At 38.9% G+C, this 25,710-nt stretch overlaps 1 protein-coding gene across 1 annotated transcript in view; it reads right to left on the reverse strand.

Moving 5' to 3' along the window:
• The window catches only part of LOC121945583 (zinc finger protein 236-like), a 61,051-nt gene that overhangs the window by 15,139 nt on the left and 20,202 nt on the right, over positions 1 to 25,710 (reverse strand). Inside the window, exons 10-26 of the mRNA XM_042489830.1 lie at positions 25,417 to 25,689; positions 23,843 to 24,046; positions 23,479 to 23,611; positions 21,629 to 21,889; positions 21,224 to 21,453; positions 19,634 to 19,735; positions 17,163 to 17,305; positions 15,939 to 16,042; positions 12,453 to 12,604; positions 11,653 to 11,829; positions 10,935 to 11,238; positions 9,201 to 9,304; positions 8,189 to 8,632; positions 5,486 to 5,631; positions 3,810 to 4,041; positions 3,528 to 3,719; positions 1,834 to 1,992 (exon numbers count right to left, since the gene is read on the reverse strand). Coding sequence (XP_042345764.1) covers positions 1,834 to 1,992; positions 3,528 to 3,719; positions 3,810 to 4,041; positions 5,486 to 5,631; positions 8,189 to 8,632; positions 9,201 to 9,304; positions 10,935 to 11,238; positions 11,653 to 11,829; positions 12,453 to 12,604; positions 15,939 to 16,042; positions 17,163 to 17,305; positions 19,634 to 19,735; positions 21,224 to 21,453; positions 21,629 to 21,889; positions 23,479 to 23,611; positions 23,843 to 24,046; positions 25,417 to 25,689 — 3,360 coding nt within the window. The remainder of the gene's footprint in view (positions 1 to 1,833; positions 1,993 to 3,527; positions 3,720 to 3,809; positions 4,042 to 5,485; positions 5,632 to 8,188; positions 8,633 to 9,200; positions 9,305 to 10,934; positions 11,239 to 11,652; positions 11,830 to 12,452; positions 12,605 to 15,938; positions 16,043 to 17,162; positions 17,306 to 19,633; positions 19,736 to 21,223; positions 21,454 to 21,628; positions 21,890 to 23,478; positions 23,612 to 23,842; positions 24,047 to 25,416; positions 25,690 to 25,710) is intronic.

Raw genomic sequence — 25,710 nt, forward strand, 5'->3', positions numbered from 1 at the left:
AAGCATATGCATAAAAGAATAAAAGCTTGTTAAAAGAAGCAACGGTAACCAAGCAGGACAGAGCTTAGTTGAACATCCCATTTTGGAGTGTCAGAGCAGTATTCACTGGATCACCATATGATCTGACATTTGGTGTCAATTTACATGTCTGTGAGATGAATGGACCAGGACAAGCCTTCAGCCTTTAAAGTCTTTCTGGCAGTTATTTCAGCTTCCCACACTATGATGACTCCACAGTGGGCGGCGCACACCTTAGCATGCCGTTTGATGAAAAAGGGCATTGATGGAGAGACTGTTTGAGCCTCTTCATCAATGCTTTAGTTTTTTCCTGGGATCTATCACTGGCACTCGAGGCGAGGAAAGCTCCTTTTGAACCATTAAAGGGATTGGAGCTAAAGTTACTCTCATGAACTGCAAAAACTCGTTCACCTGTCATATACCGTTTGGATTATGTCAACAGATTGCTGCTGTTTTGGTGATCTCTGCTCTTCACCTGTCATATCACCGTGACAGAAAAGACTTTGTGTTCAGTCAAATTAGACAGGGAGCCCAGTCCTTCTGCCACTGTGATCCATTGTTGGTTGTCTAAACCAGCAAGAGGTGAGAATGTGCTTGAGCAGTGTCTCTTTTTGTGTGTTGTTGTGCAGTGGTTTACTGCAGAATACATAAGGACCTCCCACTTGGTGTGCTCATTCCATCAAATGGCTGGCAATTTAATCAGCTCTGCTCAAGTGGGTTATTGTGGTGATATTTTGCTCAACAGCCAGCTTTGTTGTCATACTTTTGGCTTAAAGTGGTGGTCCTGAGTCAAGTGGTGTTATGAGTGAGCAGGGCAGGTCACCAATGGTGGTTTGATGCAGCTCAAAGAGGGCTTTTGTGTGCATTTATAAAACTCACAGAGTGAAGCTGCGTGGAAAAAAGGTTGACTGAAAGAGAGGGGTTGTTTTTTTTGTAAGCATGCATTCCTGGGAGAGTTTTCAAAGGCAGTTTGTCTAAAGCAAATACATAATACGCAGGAAAGTGAACATCGCAGATGGAAACAAAATTCAATTCCAATTTTTTAAAATGGTTTACACACCAAAATTGGAACTTAAAACACAAACACTGAAACCTGCAACACATGTACCAAATGCCTTAACCAAGTCTGCAATGTTGCAAGCACTGTTTCTGCTTCACACTTAGTTTTTAATTCTACCTCACACTTTTTGAAAAAAACACTGCACACCGTCCATTAGGCACAGCACTCCAAATTATAATCTTTTGTGTTCCTTTGGAAAGCAACGGCAATTACAATGCCAAGCTTTATTTATTATATTTATACAAATCGAAAACGCCCACTCCTCACAAGTGTAAATACTAGCTGCTTAATTGTCCACTCAAAAATCAGAGCTTTAATGTTATAAAAAAGGCCACAGATGAGCTCTTATGTTTTGGGGAAAAATGGAGGTCAATGGTGAAGGAAGAGCTAGAGGTCAAGTCGTGAGAGGAAGAGGAAGGACATTTGTCTCAACTGAGATCAGAGCCACATTGGCTGACCATATGCTCAGCCATGGATTGAGTACAACAGAGACTGACTCAGCCCAACTTGAGCCACATTTATTGTCCATACATTCAAAAATTAGAACCCATAAATTACCTTCTATCTACACTGTGCAATTGCTCTTTGTGTATGTATACTGTATGCATACAATTGTAAAAAACTAAATATAATTTCTAACAAGCAGCAAGATTCACCAGGTATGAGCAGGCACATTTCACTTCCCATATATTCAAAGAAATAAGGGAGTGAACTTTGAGACTGAATTAAACACACATATCGATACCAGTCCTAACCTGTGATTCCAGTGTTGGCGGGGCTCTGAGGTAGGAGGTGGTCATTGGTGATGGTCAGAGTTGCGCTGGTGGGCTGACTGTTGAGTGGCGATGCCAGCCTGATACTGCCGTTCAACTCAGCACCATTGGCATGGCTATGCTGCGGGAGCAGATCCTGACCTGCAAAAGTACAGAGAAATGCAATTTTTAGTCCAGAATTCAAGAAATGATCCACAGTTTTCTCTGTCATTCACATTCACAGTTTTATCTTTTGTTAGGGAGGATAGGATTTAGAATATTTTGTTTTATTTTAGGAAAGTGTTCTGTACACAGGGTTCCTACAGCTTAAGACAAGTTATATTTAAGACTTTTTAAGACCCCTTTAAATGTCATGTGGAATGATGACATTTAAAGACCAATTTTACAGTTACAAAAAAACAACAACCATGAATCGACATCAGGTACTAGGGGTAATGGGCAACTTTGCCCATGTTTATTGTAACATGCTGGGTGGTTTTCTTGTTGATTTTGTGTTTTTCACTCTTTTGAATGCCTTAATTCCCATCGTATCAGTTTAAAAAAATGTTTTGCATAAAATAAACCGAGCCTCTTATGCATTGCCTTCTACCCATTTAAATTGCCACAAAATCTTAGTTAGACAGCCAGTTTGCACTTCCTTGTGTTCCCAGCCAGAAACAAAATATGAGTGCTGTTGGCTCCACTTTCCTGATCACGGGACAATGAGGGAGGCTTTTAGTAAAGTATAAAAAAAAGAAAAATGTTACCAATCATTAAGAGATTTTGCAAATTCAGAAAAAAATCATACAATCTACTTCCCTTGTCTTAGCATTTTTAAGACTTTTGAGAGATTAATTTAAGACATTTAAATACTAAGTAGACCTTTTTTTTAGATTCATGAGTGTAATGCCTTTAAAGACTTTAAGGATTTGCAGGAACACTGTGTACATCTCCCAGGAAGATTCTAAGGATGGCATTTTGCTTGGATCCCTTGCACTATGATCCATCTTCACTTCTTTTCCACTCACTCTAGTTAAAGAATAAAATCAGTTTGTGGAAAAAAAACTCCACTGAATTTCTTGGTCCAATTTCTGGAGAAAGAAAAACAAAAATATAAGGCTCTAACAGCAGTTTACTATTGCCTCAGTCTAAAGGATTTAAATCGCAATACAGTAAATACATCACAATAATGAATGAAAGCCCAAGTAGAGCCCAGAGGAACAGCTCCAGTCATGCAGGCAGGGAATGATCTATCTTGACTTAAAGGGGCTCCATTTACCTCGAGACTGTGGATACAATGTATATCCCAGCTGATATACGACCAGCTCGGAGGGTGACTTAGTGCAGGAGATGACATACAGAAAAAAATTGGATTGTGAAGAGGATGTATCACTCATAACCTTTAATACTGAGGCTTTTTATATTGATTTATGAAGCGACTTCAAAATGAATGAAGGGCTTTGAGTTATTACTGCATCTGTTGTTTTTTTGTTTCCTCTGCCGGTATAAGTGTTCTTCGTGTGCCTTTATGAGGAAATCAATAAATGTGTTACAGATCTTCAGGGGAATTTTTGTTTCATCTGTTTGTTATGGATAGTCTGTTTCTGCAGTTTTGAAAAGACAATGTGAATGTATATATTTCACACGATATATGTTTTTGTTTTTTGGATGGATGTGCATTGTAAAGCGGTCAGTACCTGATATGGTGAGCGTGATCTCCTGAGGGTTTCCTGCTGCTGTGTTGGAACCAGAGGCTGAGGCCTGAGCCTGTACCTGGGCGAGGGCTTGAGTCAGACTGGAATTGTTGATGGTCAGCGTGATTTCCTGACCACTGGTGCCTCCAGTGACTAGCCCAGAGCTGCCCATGACATGGCTCAGGTCCTGAGAACCTGCAAAATCCACATACACACACAGATCATTTATTCAGCTAATAACAGAGAGTGTGAGTCATTTGTCTCAGCCGAGGACACCACACATACCTGTAGAATCCTGCTCCGACAGGGTGGCCATTGTGACCTGAGCAGGAGTGATGGTGGAGGGCTGCAGAGCAAGGCTGGTCAGTGGATGGATGACGACATTGGCGGACACTGAGGGGTCAGCAGCTGACATGAGCTGGCTGCCGGAGTGGGAGACGAGGCCAGTGTCGACACTCAGGGGTTGAGAGAGGAGGCCGCCTTGTTGTAACGTCTGCTGGAGGAGGGCGGGGTCAATCTGGAAGAGAGAGTGTCACTTCAGATGAAAGGGGAAAGGTGACAACAGAGATTAAAAGGAGAGGGAGACTTGTAGAAAAGTATGGCCACAGCTTTGGGCAAGATGGTTGCTCTTTGAAAAACATGTCAGGGTCATTAAGGAAAATTCAAACCACTGATACTTTCCTCAAATATGTGATTTTGAAAGATTCAGCAAGAATTCGGATAATAATATGATATATATGAAAATACTGGCCAAACTTTCTCTGAAACTACTTGTATTTCATGTATTCTTTGAGGGGCTACTCCTTATCTGTTCTAGCATGTAAAGTTTCTGACAAGGAAACTTTTAACAAGTTTGATGGAGGATATGAGTCACATCACTATCAGAACAAATTCCAATATCCAAATTTCATTCAGGCATTTATAAAACGGAATGGATTGGAACCCCAGTGTGCTGATCAGATGCATCGAAAAACTAAATTTCCATTTATTTCTTTAACAGCTGAATGAACAAAAACATCACCCAACGGGTCCCTGTACAGCAACTGTTGAAACTTGTTGTGGTGATCTTGTGGGATTGTTGGAATCTCCTCATCTACATTGCTCATGTCAGTGTAGTGCGCATCATCTTATAGCCCATTCTAATATTGTGGAGCTAAGGCAGAAAGGTTGCCATTATGGTGATGCAGTTGCAGTAAAGAGTGACTTGTTAACACTTGTTGAAATCCTGTAACCACATAATTATTGTATACTAGGTGAATATATTTCCACACAACAACAAACAAACCCCTATCTGTTGGTTACAAACAAATCATACTACTAATTAATTATGACAGGGTGGTTTTAGATATTTTTGTTGTGTGTTAATGAAATGTACAAGAATAATGCCCTTTATTAAGAACTACTCTAGCCCAAAAAAAGCTGATGATACCAAATTAATCTGTTCCTGTAATTGAGTGCAATGGTTTGGACAAAATGATATGCACCCCAGGAATAATTAAAAAGTCGACTGCCTAATTTTTCCTCAGCTCAATTAAAAGATGAAAATGAAGAAAAGGCGAGACGAGAAGCTTCATGATATTAATGGGGAAACAGACTGGAGTTCTAACATTATCATTATCTTTTAACTGACTTAGAAGGCTAACAATTCTGTGGTATGAACTTTCTTTAGAAATATTACAGAAATTTAAACATTATTTAAATTTTTTCAATTTTTATTTTTATTTTGTTAGGTTTCTTTTTGTAAACAAAGTGCAGGCATTTTAAAAATGCTAGAAACAAGAAAATGTTTAATTCTATAGGTATAGCATAACAATAAATTATGTATGACAATGCTAATGTAATGGTTATATTATTCTATGAAACACATTATACAAACACACTACACTCTTCTGTGTGTGTCTATAAATGGAAATTATGGTCAAGGTGATAAAAAAGGTGGATAATAAACCAATATGTGTAACCTGTAATGTGATGTTGTTGATGTTGCTGGTATCGATGCCAGAGATCTGGACGTTGGGGCACACCAGGTTGGCAGGTGTTAACTGCAGGTGGATGCCATCCAGTGTGGTCAGGCCATCTGGGAGTGACACAGTCAGATCCCCCGCAGCTGCAGGACGGGGACACACACACACACACACACACACACACACACACACACACACACACACACAGACATATTTAGATATTTTTTCTATATCAATATGTGTTTGCATTTTTATGAATTACCTATTATTCAGCTCAACCTGCTGTTCATGCCAGAAAAATCCAAAATCACAACAGTTTTCTCATCTGACAATAAGAAATCCTGAAATGAAAACTACTGCAGTGAATATGTTGTTGTTTTTTTTTTAAATGGCTATCCCTGAAACTATTGATTTAAAAACTAGAATTACCGCTTCGTAGCTATGTGCTTCCACAAACTAGTCAAGTTGCGGTTACAGTTTACATCCATGTCTACTGGTGAGTATCTGACTGAGATGGCTATGACAGCTGAAAGTGCTTCAGATGTGGATGTTGCTGCAGAGAAGGTTCGAATTCACACATCTTCAACCCGGCGGCACAGAAGATCTATAAAATCAGCACTGTTTCAAGGTAGGCACCCAAGATTAGTGTCATTATTTTATTAGCTAACCAAATAACTCCCCTTCCGTTCTTGACTTAGGACGCTGCATAATATCCATAAAAGTGTTTTGGCAGAACATTACAGTGTCACAGTGACGTTGACCATTGGGATGTAAAATGTTATCCGTTATTGCGTCAAATAGTGTCAGAAAAAGTGTATGAATTCTTAAGTTACAGCCAAAAACATGTTTTATGAGGTCACAGTGACCTTTAACCTACAAGTTCTAATCAGTTCATCATTGAGTCTAAGTGGAGGTTTGTGCCACATTTGAAAAAAATTCTCTCAAAGCTTTCTTGAGATATTACATTCAAGAGAAAAAGACAGGCCGAGGAAACAGTGACCTTGACCTTTCATCCTGGAGTCCAAATGGATGTTTGTGCCAAATTTGAAGAAATTGCCTCGCTTAAGATATCATATTCCCAAAATTGGGATGGACTTACAGACATACACAACCTGAAAACATAATACCTCCAGTCATGGCTATAGCCGGTGCAGAGGCATAAAAAGAGTTATATTTAAAGTAGTAAACAATGATGACCTTGCATACTGACACATTATTTTACTTCTCATGTCAAAGACCAGACAAACACACCATAATATACACTGCTAAGCTTCTCAGCCAACAAAATGACCTTCCGGTTTCTGCTTGAGCAAAGAAATCTCTAAACCAAGAGTATATTTCCTGAACAAGTACCACCAAAAGATAGAAGGACAGCAAAGAAATTTTTGCAACATATTCAGTCGTTCCCAGAAGATAAAAGAACTGAAGTTTAAGGGAGAGATTTGCCAGCAGTAATGTAATCACTTCTCGAAAATGCAGAAAACAGAGAGAGTGAGTGAGACTACTAAAACCTGCAGTTTGGTATGCTCCAGGAGCTGTGCAGGGGAAGTCATTCCGTGGCTACAAACAGCAGCCAGACTTCAGTGAACATATTTAACTTGGATTAATTGGACTGTCGCAGCTGGTCCAAAACACCCTTATTGAGCATTTACATAGCACCAGAAACCCAATCCAATAAACATTCTGATCAGTGTTTGTTTCAAATTAAATGACTCAATTCATTTCAATTCTGTGCAATTCTTGTACTCAAACCTGTAGAAAGGGAGCCGATTTGAAGATAAAACTACCTTTACACATACAACATTTTTAGTGAATGTTGCATCAATCTTCCATGAATCTGAAATCATTTTTCTATGTCAAAGCTTAGTATAATTTCCTTAAACAATTATACACTTTTCAATAACTAAGCCATTTTGTCAACATTTCACACAGCCTGGCAGCAAAACCCTCAGTGCTAAACTGTTGAAAGCCTCTTACAAATGCCAAAAAGCGATACTCCTTTGGTGACACCTGGATGTTATATGTGCCTCAAATATGCAGTTAAACTGAGTACAAACATCATAAACATCCTCTTTGGCAGAAATTCAATATCATGAAAAAGCAGATTTGTGTTGTTCAAACTGAATCCTGTAAAGTAAAGGGGGGGTACATAGCCGATGGCTCATGGTGATAAATAGATTTGCGATGTTATTCATCTTTTCCTAAACAACTAAGTCAACTGATTACCAACTGACCGGCAACAATGGAGATTATAATCCCTGCAGCATTTCAGTTACACCCACAAACTCTGGTGCATTCATCATCAGCCTGACATTCGGTCAAGGGTAAGGGCCAAACGCCAATAAAATATGTTGTTGGGTCATCCATTAACGCTGCACGGTGGCTCTTTGAGATGATTGAGTGAGTCTTGGGTCATTTTACCCTCTCTAAATGGTGCCTGCTCACTATGTTACACTTAACCTTCAATTCCAAAGATGCAGTAGGATCAAGTTTTTTAAACTTTGTTTAAAAAAAATGACTAATATAGCTTCCTTCTAGATTCTATAACTTTGAGTTAATAAAATCAGAGCTCTGTAACAGACACCTGGTAGTCTTGCTGCAACAATCACAGTAAGATATGCATATTTTCCTACCACGTAAGGCTCCGCATGATTAATTTAAAGCTATTTTTGTTCTGTGTGACCCATCCATAACCCCTACCTGACATGGACGCGGGCAGGATGGCCTGTCCCACCAGTCCCGGCTGCAGCAGATTCTGATCAAACTGCCCCGTCAGGACTTGGTTGGCTGGGAGGTAAATGTTGGGGTCAGAGTTGGCCGTCTGTAGCAGACCCACAGGCTGAAGAGCTTCTGAGGCTGCTGGCTGTTGCCCCTGGCCCGGGGCCACAGCCTGCCCAGTCCCTGTGTCTTGATCCTGACCGGCCTGACCAGCAGATGAGGCAGACCGCTTGGATTTGCGGCTGTCGAGGCTTGGCCGGAAGTGGCACTGGATGTGGGTTTTGCGGTGGCCTGAAGTTCTGAAGCGAAGTTCACAGAAGGGACATTTGAAGGGTTTGGAGCCGGTGTGGAGGCGCATGTGCACCTTTAAGCTGCCCTTTGTAGAGAAGGAGGTGTTGCACATGTGACAGCTGAAGAGTTTCTGACCTGTAAAGATACAGTAAGGAGAGTGAATTTGACTCGTGGCTCTGTCACAACACCAGGTTTCACCGACTTCATTTCTCTCAGTTTTTTGTGTGTTCTTTGTTTGTTATGGATCTGTTCAAAAAGCAGTGATGTAACTGCCCTTATTGCTGTGAATATCAAAAAGTTTTGTAATTACAAGGACAGCCCAAAAGAGTCTGTCATCAGGTCACGGGGCTTTAATTTTATCTAAAACCATTACTAAACTCCTATCAGAGACAAATTTCAACATTCTGGGAAAGGCACTTATTTGCTTTCTTGCCAAGAGTTGGATAAAAAGATATCTGAAATCACTCTCAGATACTAAAACTAGTATCAATCTTCATATCTAACTCTCAGCAAGGAAGCAAATAACATTTTCCCCAAATTTTCCCTATACGTTCCTTTACATAACCTAAATATAAGATTCTATTACAATGTCTGATTTTGCCAAATTTTGACTCAAATCCCAATTTAAATACACAGTTTTCAGAACTAGGATCACTTCGAGAAAGTATGAAAATTTCAACCTATTGAGACAAAAAACTCTAACCTGTGTGTGTCTTCACATGGCAGTCCAGGGTGGATTTTACTGTAAAACTCTTCCCACATTCATCACACTTATAAGGTCTTTCTCCTGTATGTATCCGAATGTGCCTGGACATTAAAACACACAAACACAGGCAAATTTCACAGAGCACAAGGTTAGAGGTGGGAGGAACAAAGTCAGTAAGTGAAGGTTAGGTTTGTTTGCATGGAAAAATGAGTGAAATAATTAAAACAGCCTGTGTTTACTTCCCACGAGCACTCTCCCATCTCATGCCTTTAGTTTTCAGTACTGCTGTTTTGAGATGACCTTGCAGGAAATTGCATATGCACTTTGGCTTTGAATATGAAAACTTAAATAATAAATGTGGTTCACTTGTGAGTATCTGACTGAGAAGATATGCCATACCTCAGTTCAACAGAAAGGTGGCTCAAACTTTACAGTCTAATAATATAGACCAACTTTTACAGACATTTATTTATTATTTCAATTACTCATGATTTAAGACTTTTTTACACTCATTCAAAGCTATTTTCTGATTGTTATGAACACAATTAGATGTGACCTTTCACTTTTCACCTTTGAAACATAATTGCCTGTGTAAATTGCATGGGGACTTTGGGCGACCTACTAACCCTTGAAGCAGTCAGCCCATATTTTATTCATATATGAGTACAGTATTGTTAAATAAATCTAGCCAGGTTGGTGCAGGAAAAAAATCAGAATTCATACAGCAGAGAAAGATGGACACATCCCTCCTCAAACTGTCTTTGTGACACCACTTTGTGGCTGCTCTGATAACTGGTCATACTAACTTTGCACGCTACACGGACAGGGACAGTGACAGGAACTGTGTGTAATAAAACCACCATGCAGCTAGTTTGGTTAACCACCAAGTTAGTAGTTAATAAATTCACACTGCCATTCTGCATTTCAACAACAAGGAATGCTCAGACTCATATGCTTTGTCTTCTAACTTCTGGTCTATACCAGAACTGTGAATGTATCCTGATGTTTACGTTGACATCTGCTGCTTGTGATCCCCTTTACATGGATTTAATCAGATATCTGAGCAGCTTAGCATAATAAAACATACAAGGTCAAGGTCTGCCAGAGCTGGCAGAAAACAAGAGACTTTTTTTCTACTGCAGTCTGACAAACACTGACTGCTGTTTACAAAGAGGAAGTTAGATCAGTTCCTCCACACATCCCCCGGATCAGCTGGTCATGTTTAATAGCCATAGTAACTGGTAAGAATGAATAAGTATATCTGCTTTATTATGTTAATAATAATATAATATCATGACATGTTGTCGGCGTGTTGAAGATAGAAAGAAGTGTTGATATTTCTTCATCTAAAACAGTCATTGTGGAGTCACGCTCATTTTCTGTGACATGGGCTATTTTTTGTTAAATAAGTAAAATATTCCAACTGATACTTAAAATATATAAAATATATATATAAAATATATATTTCAGCACATATTGGGGTGACAAGATGTGTTTTATGAATGTGGACCAATCAGCTTCCAGAGTGATTAAGTAAATATCAACCGTTTTAGTCATCATCGCTGGTGAAAAATGAAAATCATAAATAACAATCTGCATCATCGTACTGATAAGTTACCATCAGAGATGCTGATAATAACTGTATTCAGTGTATTAAACTGCTGCCTCATAAAGACAACAGCAAGCTGGCATGTTTCTGCTGAAAGACTTAAACACAGACGTGATATTTACCTGACAAGGTCACTGGGCTTCTTGAAGCTCTTGGGACAGTAACTGCAGCAGTTGGCAAACTTGGGTTCTGTTTCCAGTTCCACCGCCTTGTCTTTTATCTCGCTAATCCGATCCCTCTCAGCCGCTGACTGGGCGAGGATGCGCTCTGACACTGAGGCCTCCTCACCAGGATCTTTGGCCAGCTCGGCCGCCTGCTCCTCTGTGAAAGTGATGATTTCCAAACCCCTCCTCTTTGACTTTTGCTCCCCTTCCTCATCCTCTTCGTCTTCTTCTTCCTCGATGTCTTGACTCTCCATCCCTATAACTGTTTGGATATGGGTCTATTAGCGCTATGTGTATTTGGGGCAAAGATGGCTAGAACTGAAACATATAATGTATTAACTGAAAAATTTAACATTTGAGAAAAAGTATCGACCTCTCCACACACACGCACGCACATACGCACGCATGCCAGACAACTTTACTTGAAGTCTCAGATTAGACTGCAGAAACAGCTTCAAACCTTCTGTCCAGTAATTCAGAAACAAAGATCACTTTGTTGCATGCTGATACAAAGTACTTCCCCTTTTCCCTTCTTTATGAATCAGTTTTATATTCCCAGACATTTTTTTATCAGACTTTTTAAACAGCCCTCCCAACTATGGAGATGCGATGGAATTTAAATGATACTGTATATTTCATGTAATGAAACATCCACTATTAGTCTAAGCATCCTTACTGTGTTCTTCCACAGCATGCTCCTTCTTCATATGCTTTTTACACAGCAGGCTGGTCCGGAAGGTCTCGTCACACATGGAGCATTTGAAAGACTTCATGTGGATAATCATGTGGCGGTTCAGGCTGCCATTGGTGGTGAATGAGGCATCACAAACATTACACTTAAAGGGCTTCACTCCTGTAAGCAAGAGATGAGAGAGGCAGGGTTTCACATAGTGTCTGCACAAAGTTCTATTTAAAACTTTAAGGGGTTTTTACTGGAGAAATTTAATTTAGGAAAACTTAAAAACAATTATATCTTTACACGACTTTTCTCATACTGCTAATTTAACTTATAATAAATCCCTAAAAAAAACTTAAATGTGAATGAAAAATCTTATGTATCTGGTTGTATTTTTTAAATATGTATAGGTTCCATTACTATGGATATTTTCTTTTCTCTATTTTTTCCACATAACTTGAACATAGATTGATTGTGGGAAGTGGTGGTGTAGCGGCTCCTCCAAACTAATTTATAATCATGGTGTGAATGAAATGGCTGGCCAGGCTTTCAGAGATAAGGTAAAAATATTCTTAATCACAACGCACCACTTGGATTTTAATCCTTCAATTATTCCAATTTAAATACAGTGAAATATGATATACTTCATATTGTTTGTGACCTTTAAAGGCTTCCAGTGTCTAAAATCTAATTAATATGGAGACTTGTCAGCACTTGTATATATATATATATATATATATATATATATATATATATATATATATATATATATATATATACTATGTATAATGTGAGAGCACCTGTATGTGTGTTGAGATGAGACTTCAGCACCCCGGCTGATACAAAGGCTCGTCCGCAGAGTTGACATCTGTATGGTTTCTCCCCAGTGTGGGAGCGCACATGCTGCTTCAGATGGCTTGACTTTTTGAAACCCTTATTACACCAACTGCACCTGAAAAAGTGGAAAAAAGCTTTTTATTTACAGTACCTCTCAAAAGATTCTAAATTTGTTGATAGACTGACAGACCACAATGGGTAACTAGTGTCTGTATAGTCACAGAATTTTCACACAGATTTCAACTTTACAGGGAGGATATAGTGACACAGCCTAGATACGTGTTTTTATCAAACTATTTTTTAAGAATTTAATTAAGAGCTCAAAAACCAAGAGGAAAAACATCTTTTCAAACATACAATCCAAACTGCACTAATGACCCATCTGCCTTTTTGTCAACACGAATCAAAAAATCACTAAATAACACTGAAAAGCACTCATTACAAACACCACCACCTTTTGCTGACAGCCAAATGTCCATGGTCCCCAAAGCAGCTGGCAGGTGAGATAAAGGTTTTGTTTGTTGTTTATTTGTTGCAGGGGCAGGTATGGGCAACTGATAACTATGTTGTGTGTTCTGACACATCTTAAATACACTTTGAAAGGCAGTTGGGGAAACATTTGGTGAGTAATAGACCAAATGTCTCCCCTTCTGTTTTTCTTGGTTTTTGGCCAGAAAAGTGTTTTTGCAGAGCATTATAATGTCCCAGTGTTGACCTTTGACCTTTTGGATATAAAATTCAACAACTTTATCATTTTATTCATGTGTGTGATATTTTCCTGTAATTAGCATGTGAACTCTTGAGTTATGGCCCAAAGAATGTTTTTCAAGGTGACCTTGACCTCTGACATCAAATTCCAATCAGCTCAGCTCAGCTTCTTGAGTCTAAGCGGACATTTGTGCCAAATTTGAGAATATTACTTCAAGGCATTCTTGAGATATTGAATGAGTTATGTGAACGAGACAGACCACAGTGACCTTGACCTTTGACTTATGACCACCAAAATGTAATCAGTTTATCCTTGCGTCAAAGTGGATGTTTGTACCAAATGTAAAGAAATTATTGGAATAGGACAAACAAGTACAAACGTTTGTATATTGAACGGCCGGTCAAAAACATATTAATTCCAGCCATAGCTGTCGCGGGCACAGAGGCATAAATAAGATTAAAGAAAACAAAATTTGGTTCTAAAAGTAAAATACTGACTTTCTTATCTCATATTTTTGACCGATGCTTTGATTTAAGTGTCTGATTCATGAACTTCTCATTCCACTTGATGACTAAATTAGAAACAAAATTTATTTTTTTCTCCTCATGAGATTAGACCTAAGTAATAGGCTCTTTTCTGAACTTTTGTGTGGTTTCTTCCTTTAAACTTAACTTAAAAAAGTTTCAGCAGAGCAAAAGCCACTTCTGTGGTTACCATCCACCCTCACTTAACCCATATAAATATTAAGCTGGTGTTAGAAAGTAAAATATTGTGTGAGAATGATCAAATTTTTTTTGCCATTCCTCTCCAAAGATCCCACTTATCAAAGTAATAAATCTGACTAGCAATTAAATATCCAACGATGGATAATGCAGAGGATGTACAGTTATTATACTTTATTCTAGTTAAATCCCCTGATTATCTAAAAAAAACTCATAAAAACACGAATGATGAAAGTTTTTGGTTTATAGATGAAACAGTGATTACAACACCTCAAAATGCCTATGCAAACTTGAAAGTATCTCTGTGGTCTCTAAATGGTATTGCCTTATCTGGGGAAAAGTTTGAAATGAAAGATGCTGATAACAAAGGCAGGTAAAGTTATTACAGGCAGTCATTAGGAATGCTGTAAACAATGATTTTAATTTCCCCAGACTCAGTGTTTATGATGGTGCCTCTCATTAATCTGCTTTAAGCAGTAGGAAATATCTATTTGGATGTTATAGAGCTCATGATCACAACACAAACATTGCAATGAGGGGAAACTAAAAGCCAACAAACCGACAAACTGGAATAAACAGCCCTGTGGTGCATCTCATGTACGTTTCTTATTTGAGAGGCTGGTAAGAGATCATCCAAAAATATGAAAACACTGGTTTAATCTTCTTGAAGTACTTGTGCAGAAAACTTAGTATTTAGATCCTGTTTAGACCTGCTATGACACTGCAACTGATCCAATAATTATAAGGTAACTCTCACAAGCTTTTTGAGACAGAACATGACCCGCAAATGGTAATCATCTGGCAAAAGGGGTTGTTTGATCAAGAAGGTAACTAGGCATTGGAATCTCTTGGTGCCTAACAATTAAATTCAGAGGAACACAATGCGATTATAAAACGATTATTGATGCATCTTGAGCATCAAAATGTTTAATCTTTACATGATTGATTTTTTCTCACTGTGTGATTACTTGACGCTTTAAAATCATAGTGGATTTGTGATGATCCATATTGAAATAAATATATGAATTTACTTGTCAGCAGTGTGGCTCTTGTGCAGGTTCCTTTTCCCTTGAACTTTACAGAAGCCAAATTGCTTGCACACACTACCTTTTTAAGGCAGGAGGTGCCAGCCTAATGACGCACCTGTATACATCCATCACGCTTCACCCTCCAACTGACCCTCACTACGCCTCTCAAATTATTGACTTTTCTCCATTCAAGAGAGAGTCAGTAACACATCTAAGAATAAAATCTCTCCCCCACCCCTAAAGGTCACCAAGACAAAAGACAAAGAGAAGAGTAGCAGAAGTTCACGTCCAGAGATGGGAGAACCTATTGAAAGGGAAACCCTCTCCGCAGCACCACAGCTCATCAGGCCAGAGTGCTGCGGTGCAATCAGGCCTAAATGGTGGAATGAATGCCGCTCCTGAGTTACACTGAGTTCACAGCTCTCAACTGCTCTCAAAGTAGTCTGAGAGCATGTTAAAAAAAGATGTTCGGGTTTGATGAGACACAACTGAATTCTTTGGCCTGAACGCCAAGTGCTTTGGTGAAACCAAGTACTTTCCGTGGCATAGTTACTACCACACTGCTGTAAAATGTGGCAATGACAGCATCAGGCCACAGGGAGGCTTGATGATTGGTGGGAATTGAGAGGACAATGAACAGAGCATCAACAACATCAGAACTGGCCAAGATTCACTTTTCAGTCCCAGTCAAATCACTCAGGCAAGATGACAGGTGCATTGTGGGAAAGTCACTTTGTAACCTTGAGGAGCCCACCCAAATGCTAGACTAAAATCACAGTTCACTACTGTCCTAAATCCATTCAGACAGAGTTTAAAGGATCTCTGAGAAAAAAAGATTGCACACCTGCCTTTTGGAATCGAAGGTGTGCAAAAAGAGGGAACCAAGCAACTTGACTGTAATTACTCCAACTGGTGCTTTTACAAAGGGCTGGAATTTAAACGCTGAGGAGGCATGTACACACACATAAAAATAATAATTTAGAAGTAAACCTGTAGGCTCTCTTGCTGTTGTCCTCGCTGTCATCCTGGTAGTCTTGTGTTTCAGTGGTCAGCTGAAGCTCAGCCTGAGTGCTTTGCTGAAGAAGCCCATTCGTCTAGATTAAAACAGACACATAAACAGAGACTCTTCAAGAAGATAGAAATTCATTTAAAAGGACTTTATTGGTTTCAATTGTCTTATGTTAGATTCAGTTATATCTGCTAAGGATTATTAATTCAACACTTTAGGTCAATGCTGTTATTCCAACAAATTGTGTTTCAACCCCAAATTCTTTTCAGGAAACTCAAAAGGTTTCTACAGATTATTGCTAACGGTGCTTTCTCCGCAGTCTGTAACTGGACAAGTGGAGAGACGACCATACATTGCAGCATGTCATTCACTGTGCCCACCCTTTTCATCTTAAAAAAAAATACACCTTAGGTTTTGTCTCACTGTGATGACAAGTACTGAATTAGTATTGCTACAGGTGCAGTGTAATGTAAGGGATAAAATGCAGAGGAGGGGAATGAAACTAAGAGCATCTGTCTCCACAGTAAATCACCTGTTGAGTGTTTGATGGTTTGATTTATTTGTGCTTTAGAATTTAACCACCGTTAAAAAATGAGAAAACAGTGTTTTATTTTTCTGTTTACTGGCTTTCTCAGAGCACAGCAGCGCTTTCTCTCTTTCTCAGCCTGCTCGCTGGATCCATTCTCTCAGCTCGCTGGCTAGGCTAACTGCCTCTTACCTCCAGCTCTGCACGTGACAGATATGAGAGTCGACTCAATCTTCTCGTCTCACTCTAGCAAAAACGAGAATAAAAATGTTTCCCTGAACGCCTTAATCACTAATTGTGTCATGTTAGATACCCTCCAATGTGTTAAAATATTTATACTGAGTTGTTTGAGGCAGTCATCAAAATACAACATACATGTATAGAAAATGAGATGAATTAGGAAAATGAAATAAAATAAGCAATTAATTAAGCAAGTCTTTGCATCAACAGTAAAGAAACGCTGTCTGTATTCCAATGTATTGCATTTCCATTATAACTACTGAGAAAATTTGCTCTCTTTGATCATATTCTCTACTCTACAAGGTGCAAATGTGAAACCAGTTATTGTTACTTAAAATAATTCTGACACTGTGAATATATCTGCTTTCTAAATGTAAGAACCAAAGTCCAGGTGAGTGTGTTTTAGATCTAAGGGCACACGTGGAAGCCCAGGACTCACCACCTCAGCACTGGGAACGTGGAGTAGATTCGGGGGGTGATAGCTGGAAGACAGGGCCTGAGACTCCAGGGTGCTGGAATCCTGCAGCTGCTGGACGGTGGAGAACTGGGACTGATTGTAGCTCGATTCAGTGATGGTGAAGCCTGAAGGGAGCCAGCACAGAATAATCAGTCTCTTGAAATACTGATTAGGTATAAAGGCACCCTACTAGCACTGGTTGATTAAAATACTGACTTTACAAGGAATTTTAAAAATAAAATGTCTATTAAAAACTTTTTAAAAAAATAAAAAAAATCTTAAATAAATAAAACACAAATCTTTCTCTCAGCAAAAATAGTTATAAGTAACTACAAAATCTACATGCATATGTATGTTTATCCAACTTCTGCTAAACAACAGACGGAAACTTGGCCTGCAGGCAGGGAGGAGGGAGGATGGATTTTATTGATTTTAAAATACTGAACTTTGAGTGCAACACCATTATTCATTGAAACGGTTGACTACTTACACAGACCAGCACAGGGATTTCACCCTGCAACGAGGAAACCCCAGATGATGTATAGCATTGAGTCTGCTATTGCTAGGAATCCATGCATAAAACTGTCTGGTTTTTTGATCAAATATCTCTCCTTAAGTATCTATATTTATTGGTTTATCTGCTCCTTCCCTTGTGATTATGTGTGATAACAAGAAAACATGATAATTAGGTAGATTTTTGATTCATTGTAAACAGTTTGGAGGAAAAAAACAGAAGGATAGCTTACATCATATATCAGTTTTAAGGTCATCTGGTTTGGTGTTTCACCTGACAAAGGAAATGGGTGCCAAGGTGCTCCACTGAATCATTTAAAAGGTCTTTTGTGCCCAGAGGAAGTACATCAGTCATAATGTGTTTGCTGTCAGCTATCTGACTTGTGTATCTCTTACTATTTGTTATTGTGCATGGGTGGCAAAACTAGTTTCCACTCAGGGGATTCAATGTCATTTGCCCGCATTCATTTGGCAGATTCTTTTATCCAAAGTGGCTTACAATAAATGCATTCAAGCAATGTGCATTCAAATACGTTATTCATCTAAGAGTTTATTGATAGGTTGAGAATACTATCTTGAAATCTTGTTTCAATATTCCCTCTAAATCCAACTGAGAGGCTGTTTTTACATAGTTGAAATTTATTCAACCGATCAAAGCGGATGATTTAAAACACTTTGAGATTGTGCCGAGTTCTGAATAATTTTGAACAAAAGTAAAAACTGCATAAAACACAAAGGAAAACAGTCCAAAGCTCCTTTTTGTGCCTTTTAAAATGTTAGAGGTTTGGCAGTCTGGGTTTTCATTATTCATAACATTCTGTGTTTGCTTAAGCAAGACTAATTTTGCCGCAGATCCACTGTGTGAACGTCATACAAAGCATAGCATGTGCACATTCAAACTGCAGCAATTTACAAAGTAACTCTCTGATGATTATTGTGAGCAAACAGTGAGTTACAACATATAAAACAATACATGAAACCTAGGGATTAATGATACAAGTTATATCGCTAACAACTAATAATGCTTTATATATTGCAGTGGTATACTGGGAGCTAAAATATGATTAACTGCTCATGTGTCCTGTTGCCCAGGCACATGTGCTTTGTGGCATTGAGACTTTGATGGCATTTGAGGCCATATGGCCTCATCTCTAAAATGATGAAATTCAAAGTCGGCTCTGGGCAAATGAAAAGGCTGTTGTGCCACCTGGGAGAATGGAAAAGGTAGATGAGCCTGACAGATGTTTGGTGTCAGTGCTACCTATTATCCTGATTCCACACAATCCAGGCCTCCAACAATAACAGTTAGTGATGCCAACTGGCTGGGACCTGTGGTGGGAACTTGTTGAGTTAGTTTGTGGGAGTAAAGTAGCAGCCATATGTTTGAGAGCACTCCACTGGATTAAAAGTTATGCAATGGAGAGGACAGAAAGAACAGAGATAGTGCAACCACCATCTGTAAAAGTTTCTTGTATCTCTCTATGACTAAATTAACTCTTGTGGGAATTTCAGTGAGCCAGGCTAGTCCCCACAACCAACAGCTGGTGCCTTTTTTTGACATGAGTGAGGCTGACAGAAAGTTTATTCCATCAAGAATATTTGTACTCATTTCATTTTGAACATAATCTTAAGTGAAAGATTTCATTACAAAGGTGGTTTCTTGAGGGCAATACACAGCACAATCGATTATCTCCAGATACCACTGCAAGGTAATTATCGCAAAGGTAAGTGACTTATTGTCTATACACTTTTCCATTGAAAGAAAAATGTTTTCCACAACAGTTTACACAGATTTTTAACTTCTTTGTCATACACAAGCACAGACTCTATAATGTATTTTCATGGAACGCATGTTTGAAAATTAAAGTTGTGGAAAGAAAAATACTGCTGAAAGAGCATACATGATAGAAATTAGTGTAAGACAGTGTGTGTCTCTGTACCTTGTGTTAGAGCTTGCTGGTCAAAGGCAGGCTGAGGGAGTGATGGCGTCTCAAACTGGCTGATATTCTGAGGCAAAGCATGCTGGGTAGTCACATACGAGTCTGTCACCAGAGAAAGAGATGCACAGCAACACAACAGGTTAGTCTGGTACTCACAAAGACAATGATTGATAGAGAGGACATTTCTATTGTTATGCATTTAGTTAAAGTTAAGGGGAAACTTTGGTATGTTTCAACCTGGAGCCTATTTTCCATTTTTTTATGTATAAGTGACTAAAGAACAATAACTTTTATAAACTGGTGCAATATTTCTTACTACGCTTCCATGGATCACTATGTCATTAGAAAGATTGTCTCACATGTGGAAATAAATGCTTATATAAACAAGCTATTCCATGCACAGTCATGGAAACTGAAGAGGTTCATAATAAAAGTACATTTAAATAATTGTATTATTGTGTGGCAAAATAGGAGCTAGATTAGCTCCTTGCCATATGTGCTGTGTTTGGGAACTGCATGAAAATTCTACATTTTGTGGACTTGTCTCCTCCCTTGCATTTTAACAGTGTACTTCTTTTGTATTGAGGGGAAACTGCAGTCTATAAACTATTAAAAGGTTGTTAAATATAGATACCTGAGGTCACAACATGAGTACTGAACATGACCACGAGCATTTTAAAACTGAGGTTATTTTACAAGAGGCAATTCCAAACTAAAAAAAAAAGTTCAATTTGAAAAACGTGTTTTCAGAGATCAGCTACGTAGATTGATCAGCTTTATTCTGAAGGACAGTGATGACCTCTGTTTTCTGAGACCAGGTCCTGGTCTTTGTATATGAATTACAGGGTCAGCCATGCCATGCTACTGCTCTCCTCCAAGTGGTAGAGCTCTACCGGAGGTAGTATATATAGAGCCTATTTGTAGTTGAAGTTGATCACGCTGCAGGAGTGGTTTGAGATGTTTCCATTGGTGTTTACCTTTTTTTTCCCCGCAGAAAAGCCAGAAATTGTCATCACAAAAAAATCACACATACTCATCATCTTTTTGTCATGAGCACATTAGAGCGTTTGTTTTGTAAACTGAAAAAACATAGAGAATCATGGAGAAGTTGGTCATGCTGCAGGAGTGGATTCACAGGTTTCTATTGGTGTGGAACACTTTTTTCCAGAAATGCTAGAAATTATCATTGCAACCAAATCACACATACTCAACATCTTTTTGTCATGACATTTTGTCAAAAGAGTATTTTTTTTTTTTTTTTTTTTTTAATTCTTCTTATTCAAGGTGAACAAAAGATCCGTTATGAAATTTCAGTCTTAAACAATCTTTAAAAAGGTCAAAATTGTCAATTTTCAGGGAAAAATGACATGTTTCTTTTTTTGGTCATTTTGAATCTCTTTGTGGAAATTTGTGTCTCTTTGTAGTTGTTTTGCATCTCTTTGTAGACATTTTGTAATTTTCCAACAAGAAATTTTGACTGTTAATCTATAGAGATGCTCTTGTCCAGGGATCCCTGGCCCTTTACTCTGTAGGCCTTTACATCTATAATGCGCAACTCTTGACCCCCAACCCAGCCCCTCTACTACTTACCTTCTCCTTGTACAAGGGGTTGGTCCGTCAGGGGTGCCTCCAATGTCACTTGTTGTGTTCCATTCACCTCTGTCTGGTCTAGACCCAGCATACTTTGCTGCTCTGCTGATGTAGCAGATGGCTGCTGGAGGGAATCTCCCTCTATTTCCACCTGCATATCATGGGCCACCGTGCCCCCTCCTAAGGGATCATCTGTTGACTGCGGCTGCAGCTGCTGGGCCAATTCATACCTGGTTTGATAGAACAAGAAATGCAGAACAGATGATTTTAAACTTAAGAATATAACTATGTTTTTACCTGGACTTTCTGGTTTGTTTATGACTTCCTTGTCACTGCATATCTGATGCTACTACATGGCAAAAAGTGTACAAAAAAACCAAACAAACATGATGACAAAGCCCGAACCTGTGTGTCTTCATGTGCTTCCTGCAGTTGGGTGATGACTTGAAGGTCTTCTGGCAGTAGGGGCACATGTAGGGTCGCAGGTCACTGTGGGTGGTCATGTGGCGTCGCAGGCTGCCGCTGGTGGTGAACGTAGTGTCACACATCAGGCACTTGTACGCCTTTAGGCCTGAGTGGGTCCTAATGTGAGCCTTGAGTACCCCTGAGGACGCGAACCCCCGACTGCACTGCAAACACTTGTAGGGCCTTTCTCCTGTATGAGACCTGGGGTGATAAAAGGATGGCGACACTGAGCTGGTTGGACATGAAACCGCAGTTTTAATATTTAGTTGAAGGGGGACACACAAGAATGAAGCATTAATATCCCATTAAAACGTGTTCAGTTCTCTAAAATGCGTCAATATTATGTACAGATACATTTTTCTGAGTATAAACAAAATTAACAATAATGTTATCTCTTCAGAACAAGGTGTAAAGTTATTGTGAATTGTTGGTGTGAACTGTCACAACAATTTATTATTTGGCTGATTTGAATCAAATTCACTGTTGTTTTATTATAGAGCTGCCATACCGAATTCATCAGTGAATCAAGAGAACTGTCACTAGTGACAGATACAGATCCTGCATTCGATCTACAAGCCATCAATCTAAACCTGCTAACAACAAAGGTGAATGGAGAGGCGTGGCCATCTAATGGTACTGCAATGATGACAGCACCATTATTTAAATTACCTCTCAATGCTGAAAGGAAGACAAATGCTGGAAGTTTAGAATTCAAAGGCCTGAAAGTTTAACGGAGATGTGTAGGTGTTTGTTAGGCTCTTTATCATTCTAACTGCTGCTGTTTCAATATTCTGTTTAAACTGACAGGGGTATTTTAAAGTTAACAAAGTCAGTTTAACAAAGTCATTGCACCGTTCATTTATGCTAGGTATTTAAATGAGCCAGAGCTGTAAAAGTACAGATCTCTCTTAGGGACCTTTAAATACAGTATTGCATTTGCAATAATGGGAATAAGAGTATAGTAAGGGTTGATTTAAACACCAATGAGCTGCTTCTCCTCTATCCACTTGCATCAATTTCATCCCACCTCTTTTGATACTTTCTTAACACACCAGTCTCATCACCTAAAGGAAACTTAACAATTTAAGTATAAAACTTCTTTGGACAAATATTCATATCAAATACAAGCTATAGAATTTAATATCCAAAAAATAGAGTTTAAGACTTTCTAATACTTTTTAAGGGTCTTAATTGTGGCTACATTTGTTTATTTTGAAGACTTTGTGGACTACTTGGGTATAAATTAATCCATTCTCTGTTAGACACCAGTGGAGAGAAACACCCTATTAATATATTTTCTTTCTCTTGGCCATGTATTGGAATATAAATTTTGGCCTGAAAGTGGTGAAAAGGTGTCACTATAATGAGTGGGGTTCATCTTGAGGCACTGGAAATGACCACAAAAAATATTGGTAGGCATCTAGGATGCTTCCTTATACTGGTTGAAATCATACTTCTTAACAGAACTAGTAGCTGTTGGTAATGCCTCTTTTTGGGTGCCCCACCGATCTGTGGTGTTTCCCAAGGCTCCATCCTTGGGCCCCTTTTGTTCTCTGTATAAATGCCTCCATTTAGTTACATTATCCACTAACACAACATTCAGTACCATTGTACCATCAGTATCTTGTCTCTAAGAATTTCTTTAAAAATATCATGTATATGAAGGTAACTTATCAACTATTAGAAAATTAATCAGAATTACTGAATTACTTATATTGGCTCTCAAAGTCATACTGCTTCAACTCTTCTATATTCTGTGCTGGAAATAAAAATTCCTGAAGAATCTTTACCTGACATGCTGTTTAAGATGGCTTGATTTCTTGTAGGCCTTGCTACAGAACTGGCACTTGTATGGCCGGTCACTGCCCACCACCTCAAGATATTGTTGGAAAGCCAGACGAGGGTTTTGGGATGGGATGAGGCCTGTTAGGTAACACGTGAACAAGCAACATATGTTCTACGTGAAGGACAGTTCATAGTTGTGCAGAGCCACACAGCACACATGAAGAAATATAAACACAAGAAAACAACTGAACACTGTATTCAACTTCACCCCAAGGGCAAGTAAAAAAGTATTTCTATGTTACAACTGCCTAAACAGATACAACACAGCCCCATGTGTATACTCATGTACCTGTCAACAAATGTTCTTACCAAAGTCAGTAATGAGAATGGGTTCCTGCAGCGGGATGTCAGGCAGAGGTAGGTTACTCTTGGACACTTTGGCTTTGTTGGTTTTTCGGGGAAACTTGTGCTTCTTCTGCTGCAAGCTTTTGAAGTGGGAAGCAATGTGTGTTTTCCTGTGGCCTGATGTACGAAAGATCTTGTCACAGTGAGGGCAGGGGAAAGGACGCACACCTGGAAAAGTGGGGAAAAACAGCACTTTTGGAGAATTAGAATTTAGAGAATTAGACTGATACTGACATATGTACTTTGATACAAGCATCAAAAGATTCTAATAATAACACAAGATATCATAAATCGCTATCCCTAAGCCAATCTAAATAAATATGAAACTCACACATCAACCAAAAATGTAAGCAAGCTCATATAATTTTATTTATTTTTGTCTACAAAAGGTTACAAAGCCTTTCATTTAGCAGGAGACAATATATGTTTCTATGAAACCAAATTACAATACAAGGAAAGGTGACAAAGATATGAAACTGTATGAGCACAAAGCCTTAAAGAAACACAGCTGAGAACATATCTGTCAGAAGCCTTAGCTTAGAGCTAACACATAACTGGAGCTAAAGTAAACACCTAACATAGACAGTGCCATTATATAGCAATTAGAGAGACAAAACTGATGCACAAATGCACATGATAATAATTAAACTGTTACAGTTATTAACACTAATGCTGACATTTCATGTCCAGGGGGATGACTCTTTGAAGTAGTTTCTCCAAAAAGATGCAAACACAGAATCATTGCAAACACGAGTGCAAATGATGGCTCTAGCTGTAGCGGCAGCACTATATTTTCACGGATCCAGCTTTTGTCATTTGCTGCATAATTTATCATAACATATAGCTGAAAATTTAATGATAGAGGCTGCTAGGAAACTGAAAAAGCTCATATATGTCTCCTTTTAATTATGCACATACTAATTATGCTGGCCATTAACTGTATATAAAGATGGACAACGTGAAAGCTCCGCAGAAGTGAAGCCAGAACATATCGATCTCCCTCAGGTGTGGCTACAATTCAAGTCATTAACTCCACCCCCTCCATGTTAGCAGATTGAACATGGGCCACACTTAAAAAATAAAAGTACATTTCAGATACATTTTTTAAAAAGATGGTTTTGTCAATTTAGGCATTATGCTGATGTCTGTTTGTGTTATTCTTCGATAAATTTGGTTTTAATTAGCTATTTGATGCTGTAAAAAGGGGGTTGGATGTCATTATGGACACCTATGTGTGTTAATGGCACTGTTAGCAGATGGATGGGAGCCCAGTATTGTGGCTCAATTTCCCTGACACTACTGTGCAGACTCTGGCTCTGAAAGAATAAGGTGGCTGCACCCAAATCTGGGATATTTTGGCTTCATTTTTGAACAGCAGGATGAAGTGGAGATATGTTATCCACCTCTATATATAGAAGATGTTGTTGGCATATAGATGTGACATGAGGAAAGTCAGTAAAATGCAGAAAGTGTGCTCAAATGTTTAATTTAGTTTGGCTTTAAACGTAACCCTTTCATGAAGTGGACCTGCTTCTCACCTGTATGTAGACGCATGTGTACTTTCATGCTACCAGAAGTGGAGAAGCACTTGAGACAGCACTGACACTCAAAGGCCTTGATGCCTGAGTGCGTTTTCATATGTGCTGTGAGGGTACTCTTGACAGCAAAAGCTCTGAAGCACTGTTTGCACTTGAAAGGCTTCTCGTGCGTGTGGATACGGATGTGGCGGACGAGGTCGCTGGGTTTCTTGAACTCCTTGGAGCAGTACGGGCAGCCATGCCAGCGAACGCCATTCTCCTCCCTGATGGAGCCTGGAAAGGAAGGCAGAGTGA

Source organism: Plectropomus leopardus, chromosome 7, assembly GCF_008729295.1.
Source record: "Plectropomus leopardus isolate mb chromosome 7, YSFRI_Pleo_2.0, whole genome shotgun sequence".
Lineage (NCBI taxonomy): Eukaryota > Metazoa > Chordata > Actinopteri > Perciformes > Serranidae > Plectropomus > Plectropomus leopardus.